Genomic DNA, 18,946 nt, shown 5'->3' with positions numbered 1-18,946 from the left:
ATTTTCATTTTAAGATATATTATTATTAAAATAATATTAATAATCATTGAAAGAACGTTTACAATTTTCCTTGATGTTTAACAATGTTTGTGTTTTTATTAAACACACTACTCACTCACAAATAAAAAGTGATCTAGAATCTACATAAATCTATCTAGGATGATGGTGGCATTATTATCCCAGATATATCCATTACTTGTATGTATAATAGGATATACAAATCTTTATCGTTAAGAATATTGTGATTGTATTTACGGTATTGTTATATGTGTATATGACAATGGTATCTCAGACAGTTTTGTGATGAATACATTTATAATTTTGTGTACTGTACAGTCGTTTGTGTGAGAATGTTTTGAATTATTTAATAATAAATAGTATGGGAATATCTGGGGATAATTGATGTGATAAATAAAATCCCAAATATGATGATATCACCTGGATATTCTATCACAAAACTGTGATAGATAAAAGACAAATACTCTACAATTAACTGAACTCATACTTTTATTTATTTATACTAATTATGGGATGTGGTAAGCGATGATTTCAAAATAAAGACATATGAAAGATTGTTAAGAACTTAACTTAATTGCAAAAATGTTGCTAATTATCGCATGAGCAGGCATATCGTTGAATGAATCTATTCTTGTCTTCAAATTTGACTATCCATATCTCGTTTTAAATGAAATTAAAACGTACCATATCAGAATAATATCAAAAAACCTATCATATCACATCGAGTTCTGTTTTGAAAGGATCAAACTATGTTGTATGTGCATGAGACAATACGACGGGGCACTAATTTCAATGACAATAACTATGTGGTTTGTTATTTTAGGAAAATATTGAATATATTGTTATCATTATGAACATTAGTCATTAAAATTTACATATTTGGTATTTGAAGTAACTTTTTTAGTATGAATAAGCTTGTCTAAAGGTGTGTTGATAATAAAAACAATGCGAAAATTATTGAAAATTTATGTTTGAAATGAAAAAAATGTATGAAAAAAAATATCAGGCTTTGCCTATGAGTTTTTGCTTAAACGCTATATATAATTAATGACAATAAATTATGCTTCTACACATTAGAAACAGTGGCGTGCAATGATATAATGTGTTAAACGTAAAAAAAATAATTGTTAGTTATTATATTCAGTCCAGTTTTTTTTTTTCATTATATTCAAACTTTAAATGTCAATAATTCTAAAATAAAAACCAAGCACACCACTGGCATTTCTTATAAATCAAATCATAATTATATGAATAATTAAAAATTGACAATAAATCAATTCAACTACACACGTATGTATGTATTTTAAATTTTCTAAAATATACATACTATTGTATTGCGCAATTTCTTATACATATATATTATATTATATATATTGTAATAATTATAGATATTTTTGTTACTAATATTAACGCATTCTAAATAAAAATGATGAATATGCATGACAATAATATCTCCATCGACTGATTTTTAATCAACATAATATTAATGACAATAATAAAATTCATTTGCGTTTAATGCAAAATCATCCACATGAATTTTTCCATAAGTAATGCTGAATTGATTGTATTAAATTAATTGATGTACCATTATTTTCCTTATCGTTGAGAATGGATGTGAACTTTTACCACCTATGTATGTAAATAGGTTTATATCATTAACAGTTCAAAATATCACTTTATATATCAATACAGTAAAATTTTAATTCAAACAAAATATGATACATACTTAGAAAAGTAAAGCCCGCTAATTCCAAGTGCAGCTAAAAATATCAACGTTAAAATATATATTAACAGCAATTTTGACTCTGTCTTGTCTTGTATACTTAGCGTGTACTAAATGTGAAGAGATAATGTATTTTTCTGTGTAATTGTAGATTGTAAAATTTAACTCTTGATAATGTTTAAGACTAACAGATGTTAAGTGGCAGTATTGTTAGCACGTAAATAATCTGTCGATGTTAATTTGTGTAGTGTCAAGTCCACATTTACACACGTTATATATCCATATAGGGGAAGGTCGACCACCCCCGAACACTTTTTGATGTCCGATGGTTAAGTAACACATTAACAATCGGGCCTCTGTTAATATAAAGAGCGTTACATTCCTCAACAATAGCTAAAATAGCCTACTTTGTCAACTTTTTATTCATTATGAAGGACATTAAGCTATTTTGATATACATGTGTAATTAAAGTTTAATTATCATGTCTGTGTTTTTATTTAAAAAATACCTACAAGTGTCTGAGGGCTACCCGACCTTCCCCTATATACATTTTCATCTATAGAAAGGTTTGTGCAGAAGAAGTGAGACTTTGTGCATGTATATATGATGCCTAATGCGTAGGTCCCCTAAAAAATTATCGTACAATATCCGTATTTTTAATACAAATATATTACATATATACATAAATATGTGTATATATGTAATATACATACATATAATATCAATATAAATATTTTTTTATCTAAAAGTTATTTAAAACTTTATATTGTTTAAACATGGAAGTGATTTTCACTTACGCGACACCTGAGAGAGTATTGTACGCTGATTTGTATGGGTTTATATAAAGGTATTATTTATTTCAATTATTATGAGGTTTATATAATAGTTTGTCAAGAATAACGAATTAGGTAATCGTCCATAGCCTGTTGTGATGGTTCTGAGATACGAGGCACGGATTGATATACCAGAGCCCTAATTCGTTGATTCTTACATGGACAGTTTCAAAAACATGAAACACGTGATGAAATGTGAACTTTTTTATTTATATTGTACTTTCAGGACAAAATTCTTGTGAAACTTTCATATTAATTTCTATTTAAATATAAAATAAGCTTTAAAAACTATTCTTTGTCAATTTCGATCTCATTAAGGGTAATTATAAAAGTTTGGAGAAACATTTGGACAATAATTTTTTATGTAAATGCACTCATACATATATATATACATACATACATGTAATTTTATTTTCCTAAAAATTCTCTTCGTGTAATAGACTAGCCGATAGCGTTGTTTTGACTAATTGGGGATGTGAAATTTGGAGTAAAAGGGGTACAAAATTTAACTTTCCCTCTCCCTTATTGCATGTAATGATTGTAACAATGTTTTGAGTATATATTTATAACATACAGAGTGATCTGTGTTTTAAATATGCTCATCTTATATGAAGAGGTGTTCTGGGATTTGATTACGCTATCAGGTTTTGCAAAAAAACACTTACTATATTTTATATATGAATAAACGAAAATAACAGCCTTCATGATGGTTGTATTGACATTCTGTTGCGTGCAAATTCAGCATCAATTATTAATTTTTAAATGTCAAAACATTGAAACTGTTCAACTCTTCTCCGTCGAGTCATCACCTTAGTTAATCCTTCACACAAGAGTAACAATGATTAAATTTCAATCACTAAATAAATCGCTGCCCCATTTGTAGTTTTGAACTCTTTAACTGATATGCATCAATGGGATGTTTATACTTTAAAAATGCTTTAATAAATATAATGTACCGTAATTGTATTAAATTCCTATATAAGGTCAGCTTTATAGAATTCATATTTTGAAAATATTTTGACTATGATATGAAAAACATAGACTACATAACTTGGCTTTAAATATTATTAAACATTTTATTTTGAATTATTAATATATATATATATATATATATATTATATTATTAAAGGGGTAATACTGCAATCTTGAAATTAAAAAAAATTATATTATCATAAATTATGAATTATACATGAATAGATCAAAAAATACTTTTTAAGCATACTTTATATACTATATACATATATATATATATACCTACATTAATGTAAATCCAATGTGTTGTTTTAAAATTCTTTCAAATTTGTCTACGATTGTATTTAAATTTTGATGACTCTTGTGTTCAATGAAACATTCCAACTATATGCAGTAAATACTTGATTATCCACATTTAATATATAAATAAGGATAATGAAATATAAATCATTCGAATGTAATGATAATAGAAATGTAGAGATTGTTGTTATTAAAACACATCGAAGAATCTATTATCATATGGTTGATTTTGAATTTCTCGTATGTTATAATGTTATAATTCCTAATGTGGTCTGGATAATCGAGAATTTGTTGTTTTCAATAGAAAATTTAAATATTGCAAATCTTGTAATGATCGGAAAAGTTTTAATGCTATTTTCGCAACGTGACTATGGAGAACTTTCTATCGATCAATATAAATTTATATGTATATTATATAAATGTATCAAAACTTTAAATGCAAAGTATAATTAAATGTGAAATTTAACCAAAATTAGAAGAAGATTAATAATCAAAATACTAATTGTCAATTAGGTATTTAAATTTTTTTCTTTTTCTGTTTTTAAAGTCGAGAAGCAAATATTTTTTATTGTAATGTATGTATACTTGTATGTTTTATTAAGATATACTAAAAATTTGTTGGTATGATACCTTATAGATTTTATGTTTATTATAAAACAAATATCTTGAACATATAAATGTCAAATAAATTTTACGCCATTATAAAATAATTAATGATTGTGTAATATTTTATGTAGATTGATATTAATTGAAATAAATTGAAATGAAAATTCGGCATCTTTCATTTGCTCCTATGCACATACTTACAAAACCAATTCAATAAAATGATTTAAAAGATATCAGTTTCAATAATACGTACAAATAAGTTGATATTGAAGAATTGTTAACTCCTGTCTTTAATATTAAATAAAACTCAAAAGTATTTATGTTCCATATATTTCCTGGGCAAATACCAAATACCAAAATTTGCTGAGCAAATACAAAAATTAATGATCTAATCTACAGTCGTCAAACACTAGAATCTTTAACTTAAAAATAACATAAATTATAATTTCATGATCACACTACTGCTCTTATTGACTATTAATTCAATGGAGAGTAGCATATTTAATTTTCATGATTTCTGTCTGGATCATGAAAATTAAATATGCTTCTGAATCTGGTCTGGTCTATATCAATAATCCAAATATTGACCAGGCCCTTTACTGTGATCTCCCTCCGCATACATTCAAGTTTATATTCACTGATCACATGAAATATTTATTGATCACTTTTGTGGAATAAACGAAACGCAAGTGGTTTGCGCTACACCAAACACCTGTTAAAGCTTAGAAAATAAGAAAATAAAAAGAAGAATCCTGTAACATTAAAAACCTTTGGTACTCTTGTCCAGAGCATCGTAACCTGTGCACCGCGGTAATGACTGCCGATGAAGTACATATGTATGTACGTAGCTGACAAACTCTACAATGTGAGCCGCGGATATCCAGAGGTTACGATGCACTGCAGTCTTGTCTATTAAAACTATGGGGGGGGGGGGTAGGGGGTAAAACAACAATATTGTTGTAGACATGATATTTATTTGCATGGCCTTACAAGGAAGTAAGGTGGGATCTATCAACATGCTCGAATATCTATCAACTCACTGGATAGCAGCCCAAGTCCAACCATGTCGTTGGGTCTTCAAAAATCGAATAAAAATATATTATCTTAGCGTTTGTATATTTTTAGTTAAAAAGGGGAAAGCTCACAATACACTGGTGAACAATTATATTTTTTTCGATAAATTTAAAACTAATAGAAAATATAAATAAAATCAGTATATGGTTATACATCGACGTGTTACAGCCAATGCGACAAATTTGTTATGGCCACTGTATTTGACGTTTATTTGAACGGCTGTCATCGATATGCATAAAAATTAGTTAAAATGATCCACGATGCAATACTACTCCTCTGGGAGTATCATAATAAACCAGAATCCACACATTACGAACAGGTTATGGCCAAAAAGTGATTTAATTTAATATAAATGCGCAATGAATTAAAATATTTGACTGTCATATGAATACAAATTACCATACTCACATATAGTGAAATTCCTCAATAAAATATTTTAAAAAAATATATTTGTTCTACTTGTTTTAATATAAAACTAACAAAATCAATTCCCACATTGCTTCCAGGAATTCAAAGAATATGTTGTGAACTTAAATGACGCCGAGAAGGATATATTTTTAAAGATCGCCAAAATTGCCAAATACCATGGCTCAATCCGCCATTTTATCAAAAAATTTTCTTTCACATCAGGAAAGAATTCATACAACCATCATAGTGCGTATACATATATATTTATTTACACTGCATAAAAAGTATATTATACTTACATTTATTACTATGATATAAAATTTTAGGTAAACACTCTCGCTCATCTTCAGGACTGTATATTCAAGCCTTAACCGAAGGTATTGACGAAATATTAGAACCATATCGATTGCACATCATAGAATTGGAGAAGCATGCGCTGAGCAATCCTCACTTGCCGCTGTCGTACATCCTTGGCAGCGTTGAAAAATTCAAATTCTTACTATTCACAATCAGTAAAATACTATCGTCTATCAAAGAGAAGAACTTGTACGGGTGTCAGATTCTAGACGTGTTGCAACATCACGCTCTGAGCGGTAATAGAGAAACCACATGTGCCTTGCAAAAGTATGCATATACGTATATTATTGATCATTTACATGTAGGTTATACTGTTTTTAATTTTGGATTTAATATTCTAGTCTATTGCACATAGTTCACCGGGTTTTCTACGAACAATTATGCAGTTGGATGCTCTACGGAGACTTGAAGGATCCACAAAAAGAGTTCTTCATACACATGATCGAAAATTCAATGGTGTCTACGCCGACTCTCAACACTACCAAAGCTAGCTCTATACATTCCAACGATAGAAATAATGTACTTTCCTACAGTTCATACTTCTCTGATATTCATATGTATAATGTATATCTTTCGAGCATATAATATAATATAATTCGTTCTATTTTCAGGATTCAATAATTAAATATGGTAAAAATATCAACTATGAAATTAATGAAGTTATGCGACCATATTATATACCATTGTCGTTAGCTCAAAAGATTTTATTCATCGGAAAATCTGTAGTGCTTTTTGATTCTACGCCCTTCGAAGCCAAACAAGACTCTTGCCTCATATCGCTCGGAAAGGATCTGAAAAGGTTTTGAGCCCATTCAGATACATATGTATTTAATATTTACATTGTCATTATTATTAATATGTATATTCATTTATATTAGATTTACAATATGGGGAGAGAAAGAGACCGACTTTCACGTCAACCTGTTGGAATTGAAGAAAGCTGAAAGTTTCGACGTGTATAAATTAGATATGCTAGTTGATGAAATTAAATCATATGTCACCGAGGTATATATTTTATTATTATAAGAAAATAAGGAGACGTATGAAATTAGGATGGATTGCATTTGGGTGAATGAACACTGTTTTTAAATCAAAAATGCCAGTTTGCCTAAAGAAAAAGATCTTCGATCAATGTGTTTTGCCAGTGATGATGTATGGATGTGAGACTTATGTAGATATATTGAACGCCAAAATTCTACACTAAGTTCAATGCACTCCAGGAAGTATGCTCGGCATAAAGAGGACAGATAGGAAACGGAATATGTGAGTGAGAAGTATAACAAGGGTAGTTGATATAGTGGAGGGAGTGAAGAGATTGAAATGGCAATGGACAGGACAAAAGAAGTGCTGGAATGGTACCCAAGAGAATGTAAAAGCCAGCAGCATGGCTCGGTGGTCGCTTTGATACTAAGCACCGAGAGGTCGCCAGGTTCGATCCCATAAACTGACCTCGATTGAAAAGAATTTATTCCGAGTATAACCTTTAATGCTGCTGGTCAGAATTGTATATTTGTGACTCCAAGTCGATCGTTTCCTATTAGAGTTTGCCAATTTATCCGATTTCATTGTTGAAGCGGTTCCTCCATCAAATTGGCAAAAACAATCCTACCCACTATGTCACCACTATTTGAATATGATTTCAAAAATGTATTATCTTCAACATAGATGTCTCGTTAATTTTCTTATATATAGTATTTGTACTATACTCTATATGTCTGGTCACAGTGACGCGTTAGAGTATACTGTAATGTCACTGTGGCTAATATGTAAATAAATAAAATGGTGAAAGAAAGATGGGTGGGGAAAAAAAAGGTATGAGGGCGAAAGGAATGAAATGACAGTGTGGTTTAATGCACGATTATTTAATGTGACGGCTGGGAAGGAAGTTAAGTGGTAGCCACCAACATGGTGGAATCAGTCCCAACTCACAGGACTATGAGCCAAACTTGACCATGTCGTAGAGGTGGATAAAATTAGAAAAATGCGTCACCAGTTATGATGTATAGATTGAATTCAAAGAAGTATGAAACGCTGTATGCTCAACATAACGAGGAGAGATAGAATACGGAATACATGGGTTAAAAGTATGACACGGGTAGTTAAATATAATTGAGAGAGAATAAACCGATTGAAATTGCAATGGGCGGATCACTTAACTAGAAGAATGGACGATAGATGAAGGAAAGAGGCGTTGAAATGGTACCCAAGAGACTGTAAAAGGTTGCAAGGAAGATGGGTAAGTGAAATTAGAAAAATGTGTAGATTGAGATGGATGAGAGTTGCTCAAAAAGAGACGAATAGAAGCGTGTTGAAGAGGCCTTCACCTGGCAGTGGATGGTAAATGGCTGTAAATTTTATAATTAACATAGAATTTTTAACTGAGCTGATATGTATTATAGCACCTTTGGATCGTCGCTGGTGAAGAAGCAGGTGTGCTTCACGAATTGCAACTGATGAAAGATTTCTATTTGCTCGGTCGTGGAGAACTGTTTTTAGAGCTGTTACGATTATCTTCGCCGTTGTTGAACTCGCTTCCAAATTCAGTCTCTACTAGAGGTATAGTATCTTAAGACTCATTTCAAGAAATTTATCCAGATCGTATATATAATATATAAATTTGACATTACAGATATAAACCGAGCGTTTCAGGCGGCTGCACGAGCTGTCCTCTTGGGGACAAATAAAGACGTTGAAAAATTCAGCTTTGATATACCGTATAATAAGCAAAATTCGTCATTGAACATTTCCAATTGTGAATACGGATTGTTAAGTAATTATACATTATACTCGATAGTTGTTTTATGTGTGTATTGGTAATTTTTATAATGAAACGATACGTGTTTGTATCAGATGGTTGGTCTACGGTGGTATTGAAGTACGATGTAAAGTGGCCGCTACATTTAATCTTCACACCGAAAGTACTGCATCAGTATAATGAAATATTTCGTTTCTTATTGCGACTTAAGAAAGTTCAACACGATTTACATTCAATGTGGTATGCTTTCAAGGAGTCTAGGAAGTATGGGTTAGTTGTTCGAATTCTATTGTATTGAATCATATACCATGTATTGGTCAATATTTGTACACTTTCAGAAATTCAGTATGGCAATTACACAACAAATTGATGTTCCTAATGGACCACCTCCAACATTACCTTCAAGCAGACGTACTCGAGAGCAACTATTCAAAGCTTATTACGGAAGCTGAAAAGATAAAAGACTTTGAGCTATTGAAAACGGCACATCACACATTTCTACTAGACATACGAAGTCAAGCTTTTCTATTGATGACACCGGTAAATATAATAATAATGATATACATATATGTATATAAAAACGGACGCGATGTATGTATGTATGTATGTGGCGGATGCGTTAACAAGTATGGAGATTTAAAAAAAAAACAAATTTTAGAATACCAGTACATATACGTTATGCATAGGGATGTGGTGTGACGACTGATCGTGTCGAGGAAACACGGGGAAGCGGGGTAGCAGGGAAGTGGGGGGTTGGGAAGCGTCTGAAATATGCTCCTGATATTGAATATTGAAACGGGTGACGTCAGCGTTAGATGCGCGGGAGCGTACACATATACACATCCCCAAAGATACACACACACATTTATTCATCATTTCAATGCGGGCAAACGGGTAGGTTTAATGACTTTTTACGATTAAAAATATATAAATTACCTACTAAAAATATATAAAATACGTGTATCAATTCCATTCTGAAGTCACCCGTTGAAATCAACGAGCATAACATAATATATATAAAAACGGACGCGATGTGTGTATGTATGTGACGGACGCGTGGACAAGTATGGGGATTTAAAAAAAGCAGATTTTAGAATACCAGGATGTTGTGCCTAGATATTTATAAAATAAATACACGCAAACAAGGCGCACAGCCAATCAGAGTGAACCACCACAAAACCTTTGACCAATTAGAGGAACGTATCGTCATTCTGACCAATGGGTGCATTTTTAATCATCCGCTATAGGAATGTGGCGTGCGATCGTGTCGAGGAGACGCGGGGAAGTGGGGGGGGGGGGTGTGGATCGTCCGACATATGCTTCTGATATTGAACACCGAGCAACGGATAACGTCAGCGTCAGATGCGCTGCGCAGGAGCGTACACATACACACATCCGTGAAGACACACACACGTTCATTCATCATTTCGAACGGGTTGGATCAACGAGCGTGTAATGCGCGCATTCAACTTTTTCTATTAATACGCGTGCGCCTATAAATTACCTTACATTATATTTATATATAACGTAGAACTTTATTTTAATTCGTGTATCAATTCCTTCCCAAAACCACCCGTTGAAATCAACGGGCACAACATTAGTCTTATATATAAAACAAAGACTGTTCGCTGTGTGTTCGATTCTGATTGGCTGTCGTTAAATATTCAAATAAATTTAATTTAAAAAAAAAAATGAACGTTTGCTATTGGATTTACTATTAAGCGGTTTATATTTTATTCCATAACCAAATCATCATCTCAGAACGAAGAAGACGATGCCGAGGGTTATTACATCGACTACCAATTAAATCCTGTCATGTCGAACATCATGGATGTTATACAACTGTGCGACAATGTATGCTCGATAGTCAACGATCCGACAGATCACAACCGAGACTATCTAATCGCCGGATATTCCACCAGGTACGTTTACATTCTACACATTCGAGAAACTTCCATCTATATATTATATGTATATCCATATATATATTTGTTTTATTTTCAGATTTGACGATCTGGTCGGCAAACTCTTGAAACTTTTAACGGCACTCAGTACACAGCCGTGCGGCATGCACCTAGCTCGTTTGCTGATGAGATTGGATTTCAACCGTTGGTTCAGCAGCACGGCACACCTCACTCAATCAGTCAGTTGCATCCTATAGGAGAGGAGATATGAAAAGTCTATACATGTTTATAAAAAATCGCTTTAATACAAAATATTTAATAAAAATATACATTCGAATTTGAATTATTGTATAATTTATGAAGTACTGCTACTGTCTTCCGAGTTGTTCGGTTCATGCTCCATTGTATACTGCTGGAGATAGGTTCTTATTACGATGCATTTGGTCATGTCGCAGGAGCAAGGCATCGGATGACTTTCTTTGGTCGGATCCAACAACTCCAACTGTAAGATGTACCTACATTCCAGAAAACAAACTATTGAGACTGACTAAGGATTGTCTTACCGATTTAAGGTCTGTTCATACCTAGTCAGCACGTACCAACTGCAGCAGGTATCCGGCCGTACGAAAAGTATTCTTTGGTACATTTTGTATGGGTATATTCATACCAACCGTCACGTTTCCGCCACGGCAGGCTTACAGCAGAACCCGACATTTCCTGTTCATACCTTACAGCAACATCCGTCAACATATCGTATCCGTTTTTTTGGCCATCGTGGAAATATACACGCGAATTACGTGCCATGAGTCTGCCGCTTTGCTGTTTTGGACCAATTATCGATAGTGATAGTTGACAGCTGTTCAATCTTTCGACATGGTTTTGGCGCAAATATTTAAAAAAAATTTTAAATTTTTACGGAAATATTTAAAAAAATTTTGTCCATCATCCACAAGCTCCTTATACAGTGTCCAAAACTCTCCTTCGGTTTTTCTATTTTTTAACATGGGATGCACATCAAAACGCCTCCGTGCTTTTTTATTGCCTTCTTGAGCTTCTTCTTCCAACAACAGCGCGATTATACATAATTTTTCGTTCGATAAACGTCGAAACATTTTTGCTGAATTGTATTCTGACGCGTAACTACGAATGCACGTGTATGCATTCATATTGCAAGTACTCGACAATACGACGTAAGCAATATTGCGCCGTATCGTCAGGGCCTCTAATGTATAAGTAAGCCGATTTTGCCTTGCACTCGGCCAAATTGCTGTAAACGTGACGTGACCGCGACGTGTAGGTAGATATGAATAGAAATGTAATAAAATGACATATTTGAAACGGAGTCGTGCAGTGCTGAAGCCGTGCAGTGCTGTTAAGTATGAACAGACCTTAACCGGTAAATCGCCAAAATTTCGCCATTGGTAATTATAACATTTCCAGATATTATTATATCGCAAATTAAGTACATATACAGGCATAATAATGTATCAAAAATCGATGCCAGTGAAATTTTTAGTCTAAACACCATTTTTTACGACTGGCAGCACTGCTTTCTAATATGAATACAATATATTGCAACGTTTTAGTAACTCATTGTAATAAGTTGTAGCGGATAACGAGCCTTTTGTCAGTTTAACAGTTCTCTTGTGGCACCACTGGTACATTCGTAACAGTGGCTACACTGATGCATACTTAAAGAGTGGCAACACAGACCAACCAAGTCGTAATAAATGCGATCAGAAAATTGTTTCAATTATGATTATTAATTTTTACGAATGGACATATGTATTTATGACATAATTCACCTGATATTTTAATCCCTAATTGAGACTAACCTTCTACTGCTTTCATCGGATCTTTTCATATTAAGCTCCCATGCAATGGGTTGGCCCTTTTCTATGAGTAGCTCGTTCGGTAATACTATTACAGTTTGTTTCCAATGCGTCGGTGGACTCTTGGGAGCGGTACATAAGATGACCGCACACTCTGTATTATCTCCGCTCATTGCCGGGAACAAACACTCAAACCAAATGCACATGCCTTGGTAATAGCCGCTCTTATTTGAACCTAAGAAAGTAAGTTAAGTGAGACAAACTCAAACCAATATTAAATCGGGTAAAAAATAAGTCAGTAGTATTTTACAGCAGGTGTTTCAAAACTTTGAAGCAGGTCCAAAAAATAGTGACCATTAAAGGTCTATTCATAAATAGCAGCAAAAATCAGTACGAAAAGTATTATTTGGTACATTCTATATGGACACATTCATGTTCCGTAATGTGTGCGTGGCTTAGAAATAACAGCAGTAGCTGACAAGATCTATTCATACTATACAGCAGTACACATCACCGTAACGCATCAATCAAAATCAGCTTTCTTTAGCCACTGTGAAAATATTCGCGTGACAATATAGTAGCGAGTGCACGCGTACTAACGAAAGTGCGCATGCGCACATGAATATTTTCGGAAACGTCCTATTGTGACAATATTGACTCGACGCTCTGTAATGTATATTTTATTTCATTTCAAAGAACATGAAGACTCGCCTTTACAGATCGCTCCAAAGCGACTAGTGCACTTTAAACAGATAAAGACATCTATGGAGAAATTTTTGCAGCATTTTATAATCAAATTGGCAAGAGAGATAGGAAAGGAGATGCCAATTTTACAGGAACCGTTTCAATGAAAATCAGAAAAATTGGCAAACTCTGATAAACGTGGAGTCACAAACCAAGATCTGGCCAGCAGCAGGGCTCTAGTGGAAATCGAACCCGTGACACTATGCTCGAAAGCATAATATGCTAAGTACTAGTCCACGCCGCAAGTTATATGTAAGCCGATTTCATCTTGCACTCAACCACAACTTGTCTGAACGTACGCTGCTGTATAGTATGAATAGAAGTCGTCTTTTCCCTGCACTGCTGTGCCGGACTATATAGACGTTCCGAAATCAATTAATGTTTTGAATCCATTTACCATATCAAATCAGGGTCAATTTTAAAGCGAATTTTGAACCGTTTCATAATTTTGAAACACTGGCATATTACAGAATACATTACTTTGTATGTGCCTTTGAATCAATACAGTAGAGATAATAAATCAACATTTTATGTACATTAAACTGCACACAGAAGAGTTTAATATATAATCAAGTCAAGTTTAGTTTACCTTTGAGATTTATAACGCTTTTATGCATGTCGGAACCACTCCTTATCTATGCACTCTCCTTGCATCTTTAACCTCCATATACTAAACGATCAACTCTTCGATGTATGTATATGTAGATGTGTACATGTAAACTAAACATGACCAAACTATAGTTTGTAACACACATATCCATATTACAAAGTATAATTACTCTCATTTGTATGCAGTTTTATAATCATTATCTTCATATTTCATTTTTCATAACATACAATAGTGAAATCAATTACCTATGACTTGTCTCGCTGTGAAAGAATCCAAATTTTCAAGAGTGTTTTCCTTCAAATCGATCCAACACATCACTACCGGTTCGGAAAGCAGTTGACTCTCTTTGACTTCTATCACTTTGGGTTTATTAACATCGCTCTTCCGTATCAAACTTCCGAGCGAGTTCATTTTCACTCCGTGAATGTCTTCCCAAAAGTTATACATTGACGGCACGCTACGGTAGTATACACATTATTTACGATTGAGGCATTGATAAATATAATCGACGTGTGGCTCATCATCACCTGCAAGGTGCCATATATATCGTGGCACTTTCGGGAAACATGTAACCACCCGGTTTTAAGAACTTATCTCTGGCAACGAGCACCGAATCTAGCATGCCCTCGTGGAGCAGATAAAATCCCATCCACTCCGATACAATTATATCCACCTTTTCGTTGTTCGGCAACTTGACATCTTCCACTTTACTGTGAATAACCTGCGCAAATTAAAATCTCAATACGTAAATATACACATATGTACATATATGCCAAATTAATCTATGTACTACGACCTCTATTATCTTTTGGAATTTATTTTCTTTGATTACACTCTCGGCCAATTCGGCTACATCGCTCGCTTCTACTGCGTACACTTTCTTAGCACCGGCCATTGCGCAAAATATGGATAGTACGCCAGTACCAGCTCCGACATCCATTACTGTTTTTCCTTCTATGTATTTCTTATTAGCCATAATGGCCGCTTTATACGATTTCATTCGCTCGTCATCTTGTAACATCAATCGATGCACCTGTAATATATCCACAGTTCAATTCATTCACATATGATATGTATATATGTACATAGGTAATATATGGTGTCACGACAAAACGTCCACGAACAAAACGTCTGACGACACAACATCCACGACAAAACGACTACGCGACATAATGTTGAAGGATGTGTCATAGGACAATGCGCCTTCCTAGACAATTAATTACAAACATTGCAGCATCATTATTATGTACATAAATCACTGTATTTCGAGAGACTGAAGAACACGAAATCAAAAATTAATTAAATAATTAATCCGTAGAGACGTCTATGGATTTAGAATTGTACATAAATTTTTACATATTGTACATAAATTTTTACATATTGTACATAAATCAAATTCAGATATTTGTGACAGCGGGTAGGATGATTTTTGCCAATTTGAGGAACCGTTTCAACAATGAAAATCAAATAAATTGGCAAACTCTGATAATAAACGATCAACCTAGAGTCACAAATATCCAAGTCTAACCAGCAGTATTAAAGATTAGCACGGGATCCAACCCAGTAATCTCTCGGTGCTAGACATAAACGCAACCACCGAGCCATACTGTTGGCCAAAAATTATAAAAATTATGGCGCGTTATCATTTTGTCTGTGAACATTATGTCGCGTAGTAATTCAGTCGTGGACGTTGTGTCGTTAGACATTTTTCTCGTAGACGTTTCGTCGTGGAACCGTAATATACATATCAAATTTACAAATAAAAAAAATACTTCAATAAAGGTCTTCATTGTTTTATTTTCATCACAATAAAAATATCGATAAATATATACAAAATTATTTTTAAAACTTCGTTGTAATATTTATTTATTTTAAAATTAGACCATAGTGACTTAATAGGTTGCTCCTAAGCACCACTATGGGGGGGGGGGGCGTCTGGGGGGTTTCAGTTCCGGATCCCGATTCCTTTTTCAGTTCTGGATCCTGATTCCTTTTTCATTTCCGGTTCTGGATTCCTTTTTGTTTCGAATACGGACTCCATTTTCAGTTCCGGATACCGATCCCTGTTTCAGTTCCGATTCTCGATCTGTTTTAGTTCCGATTCCGATTAATTTTATTACTATACGTATTGTAACTTTATTTTTCCGAAACCACCGGGAAAGCATTGTTGAAAATGTGCTACTTATATCTTCTGTGACGATAAAATTTCCATCTGGCTTCAAATACGTTTGAATTCCCAAATATTGAGTCCACAGCCCTCGATATTTTGATATAATACTATTTTATATTAGATATAATATATAGCTTGCAATTAAAAGCTGCATTATTTAATGTCAAAAAAGATAATTCCTAAAACTCTTTTTGAGAACAGACCAATAGGCCAATATTTAAAAAGCTGCATTGATTTTTACACTTGGTACTTCATAAATATGTAGTGCTTAACAACATATTTAGAATTGTAGCTTATAAAGATAAGTACGACATAGTAGGATTTCCGTAATACGTGGGAAAGTTTTTCCTTATAAATTCGTCCCTAGCTATCAATGCAATGTTTTCAACGGCCGGTATTTCTATTCTTTTCCTTGGATAGTCCTTTTTGCCCTTCACCTCGCTGACAATCGAATGCTCGTCGGCCATGGGCAAAGCGTCCTTATTCAACTTGGCTATATTATGCAAAATAGCGCAACACATTACGATGTTTTGCTGTGTGTGCGATTTGCAAGCTAGAAAAGTTTGCAAGCAACGAAAACGCTTCTTCCACTCCATTATACACTCTCCGGCCACATATGTCTTCGACAAAGCTTCATTATAATAATATTCTCCCGTGTGCTGCGGTTGCTTGACACACGTCATGACCACCGGTGTCGGATTATAGGCATAATTGCCTAAAAGTACACCATTCACTTCTCCGGAGAGGAATCGTTCGTTGACTTCACACGCATTGAAAATTTTGTTCTCGTGTGTACCACCTGGCCATTTCGATACTATGTCCAATATCTCTAAATCGGGTCCAATGATCAACTGAAATGAATATTGTAATTGTAATCTATTAAAAAAATAATAATAATGTATTGCATTAAAACTCACTTGTACTCTCACTGAATGATATCCATTTTCATTTATATAACCTACGTTATAATCTCTGATTCCTTTCACTCTGACACCAACGTGAGTCGATCCTATACAGCCGACAACATCAGGGAACTTTCCCTTGTCGTAAAATTTACTTTTATTACAATCAACTTCAGATTTGTTAGGAAATCTTATGAATTGATTTTGTAAGGCGGCTAAGAGTTTCGTTACCCTAGTGTTGATCCTAGATATTGTTGATTGACTCACTCCATTCATTGCCTTCTTTTGGACGGAACCTAAAACACAACGTTAAATAAAATACAATTCATATATGTTATTATTGTTGTATGCATACTCACCGGTTGTTAAGTATTTAATGGTCGTAAGTAATTCGATGAGTGGGGGAACGGGTGAACCTCTATTGGTGTGTTTTATTAGACCGTTTTTAATCAGCTCCATCACATCATATATAGTCTTCTTGCTAAATTTGTACGAAATTAAAAAATCTTGATCTGTCATAGTCTCTAAAGGATTTCCGGAATCTTTCAAACCTCTGTATGGGTTATCAAGATCAATTTTCTTTTTAGGCAAATCAACGGTTGCACTGTCGTCTTCAGATTCACTATCGTCATCGTCTGATTGAAAATAATCATCGCTCATTACTTCACCGTCACTTTCTTTTTCGAGGTCTGAATTAGTCTTGGATCTTTCGATTGCAGTCGGCCTATCGGCAGTACGATTTAAATTGTCGTTTACATGCCCGATTGAAGCGTCGCAGACTCCTTCTAGAGTGTCCATAGAGTCTATAATTTGCATATAATGGAGATATCTTTCATATTGGGCGAATCCACCGAAACTCTCCATTTTGTGTGTAGTTAAAAATTAACCGCCATTTTATCAATGTAAACAAACGATTGACAGCGGCTGTCAACGGGTAAACGTTCCAGCATAAGCTGCGAAACCTCTTTTTAGGGACCGCGCGCAGTTGCGCAAGCAGCGCACACTGCTTGTGCTGAAACGCAGCGGCGCACCGCACGTAACCTCAAAACCTAACTACATATGGAAAAAAACATACCTCGATGTCGGCGTAGCTTTGAAAATACTTCTGGGGTTCCGGAACGACTTGTTCCATCTTTTGTTTTATGATTTATAGCCTTGAATCTGCAGGAAAAATGGAACAAAACGAACGCCGATGTATAGACAAGTGTTGAGTTCGAGTTTCCCCCCTCCCGCCAATGATAATCTTGGCCGTAATACAATACAATACACATCAGTTGTAACAATAATACTTTTAAATAATAATGCAATCAAACTGATTTAAATTTGATATGAGATTTGTAAAAGATTTGCCATGATCCTATAATATCTTCAATTATTAATACTTAGGCAGCAAAAACCTCTTATAAATTTTGATGCATTATTTTAATCAAAACCAATTTTTAAAAATGCGCAATTTTTTCTATATATAGAAAAATTTACAGTTTTTGGGCAATGTGTAATTACTAGCCATTTAAACTAAAAAATAAATTAATGCCAATTGGCGACAAAATATTTCTTTTGGTCAATAATAAACAGGGTCGTCAACACGAGTACAAATGACTCTCAGTAATTTCACGGTATTCTTATTTGTTAGCCAGTGCATAGCTATAAAACTTAGTTTACAATTAAGTTGCATAACTATGCACTGGATAACAACTTTAGAGTATCCCCTATTGAAATTCAAATAAATCCTAGTAAC

The 18,946-nt window shown here is 33.8% G+C and overlaps 2 protein-coding genes across 4 annotated transcripts; one reads left to right on the top strand and one right to left on the bottom strand.

The window, feature by feature from the left end:
- Positions 1-5,690: 5,690 nt before the first annotated feature.
- On the top strand, positions 5,691-11,292 carry Grip75 (gamma-tubulin complex component 4). 3 transcript variants are annotated; one of them, XM_077442786.1, is made up of 12 exons: positions 5,691-5,845; positions 6,033-6,180; positions 6,261-6,558; positions 6,633-6,810; positions 6,903-7,090; positions 7,170-7,296; positions 8,691-8,847; positions 8,921-9,061; positions 9,142-9,316; positions 9,385-9,586; positions 10,808-10,968; positions 11,051-11,292. In XM_077442786.1, the coding sequence occupies exons 1-12, from the start codon at positions 5,777-5,779 to the stop codon at positions 11,205-11,207; spliced, it is 2,001 nt and encodes a 666-aa protein (XP_077298912.1). In that variant the 5' UTR covers positions 5,691-5,776; the 3' UTR covers positions 11,208-11,292. The 3 variants fall into 3 exon arrangements, with proteins under 3 accessions (XP_077298912.1, XP_077298913.1, XP_077298914.1); XM_077442787.1 differs by having other exon boundaries at positions 5,697-5,845; positions 9,142-9,310; positions 11,051-11,291; XM_077442788.1 differs by having other exon boundaries at positions 5,700-5,845; positions 8,921-9,046; positions 9,133-9,310; positions 11,051-11,291.
- Positions 11,232-18,465, bottom strand: Art8 (Arginine methyltransferase 8). The gene is made up of 6 exons (XM_077442792.1): positions 18,284-18,465; positions 14,933-15,169; positions 14,664-14,857; positions 14,382-14,593; positions 12,786-13,017; positions 11,232-11,465 (listed from the first exon to the last, which is right to left on the bottom strand). Exons 1-6 carry the CDS (start codon positions 18,338-18,340, stop codon positions 11,306-11,308), a joined length of 1,092 nt encoding a protein of 363 aa, XP_077298918.1. The 5' UTR covers positions 18,341-18,465; the 3' UTR covers positions 11,232-11,305.
- Between the last annotated feature and the right edge of the window lie 481 nt (positions 18,466-18,946).

This window comes from Arctopsyche grandis, chromosome 12 (genome assembly GCF_051622035.1).
Source record: "Arctopsyche grandis isolate Sample6627 chromosome 12, ASM5162203v2, whole genome shotgun sequence".
Taxonomy (NCBI): domain Eukaryota; kingdom Metazoa; phylum Arthropoda; class Insecta; order Trichoptera; family Hydropsychidae; genus Arctopsyche; species Arctopsyche grandis.
The sequence above is the reverse complement of the archived record's forward strand: the minus strand, read 5'-3'. Positions and strand labels throughout refer to the sequence as shown.

What these genes read in the sequence shown, in the direction of transcription:
- Grip75 (XM_077442786.1), top strand. Translation starts at nt 5,777, where the DNA reads ATGATCCACGATGCAATACTACTCCTCTGGGAGTATCATAATAAACCA. An exon ending in AATCCACACATTACGAACAG is followed by an intron (nt 5,846 to 6,032) that starts GTTATGGCCAAA and finishes CATTGCTTCCAG; the next exon opens with GAATTCAAAGAATATGTTGT. An exon ending in CTCGGAAAGGATCTGAAAAG is followed by an intron (nt 7,091 to 7,169) that starts GTTTTGAGCCCA and finishes CATTTATATTAG; the next exon opens with ATTTACAATATGGGGAGAGA.
- Art8 (XM_077442792.1), bottom strand. Translation starts at nt 18,340, where the DNA reads ATGGAACAAGTCGTTCCGGAACCCCAGAAGTATTTTCAAAGCTACGCC. An exon ending in AAAGCTACGCCGACATCGAG is followed by an intron (nt 15,170 to 18,283) that starts GTATGTTTTTTT and finishes GATATATTACAG; the next exon opens with GTGCATCGATTGATGTTACA. An exon ending in TCCGATGAAAGCAGTAGAAG is followed by an intron (nt 11,466 to 12,785) that starts GTTAGTCTCAAT and finishes TCTGGAATGTAG; the next exon opens with GTACATCTTACAGTTGGAGT.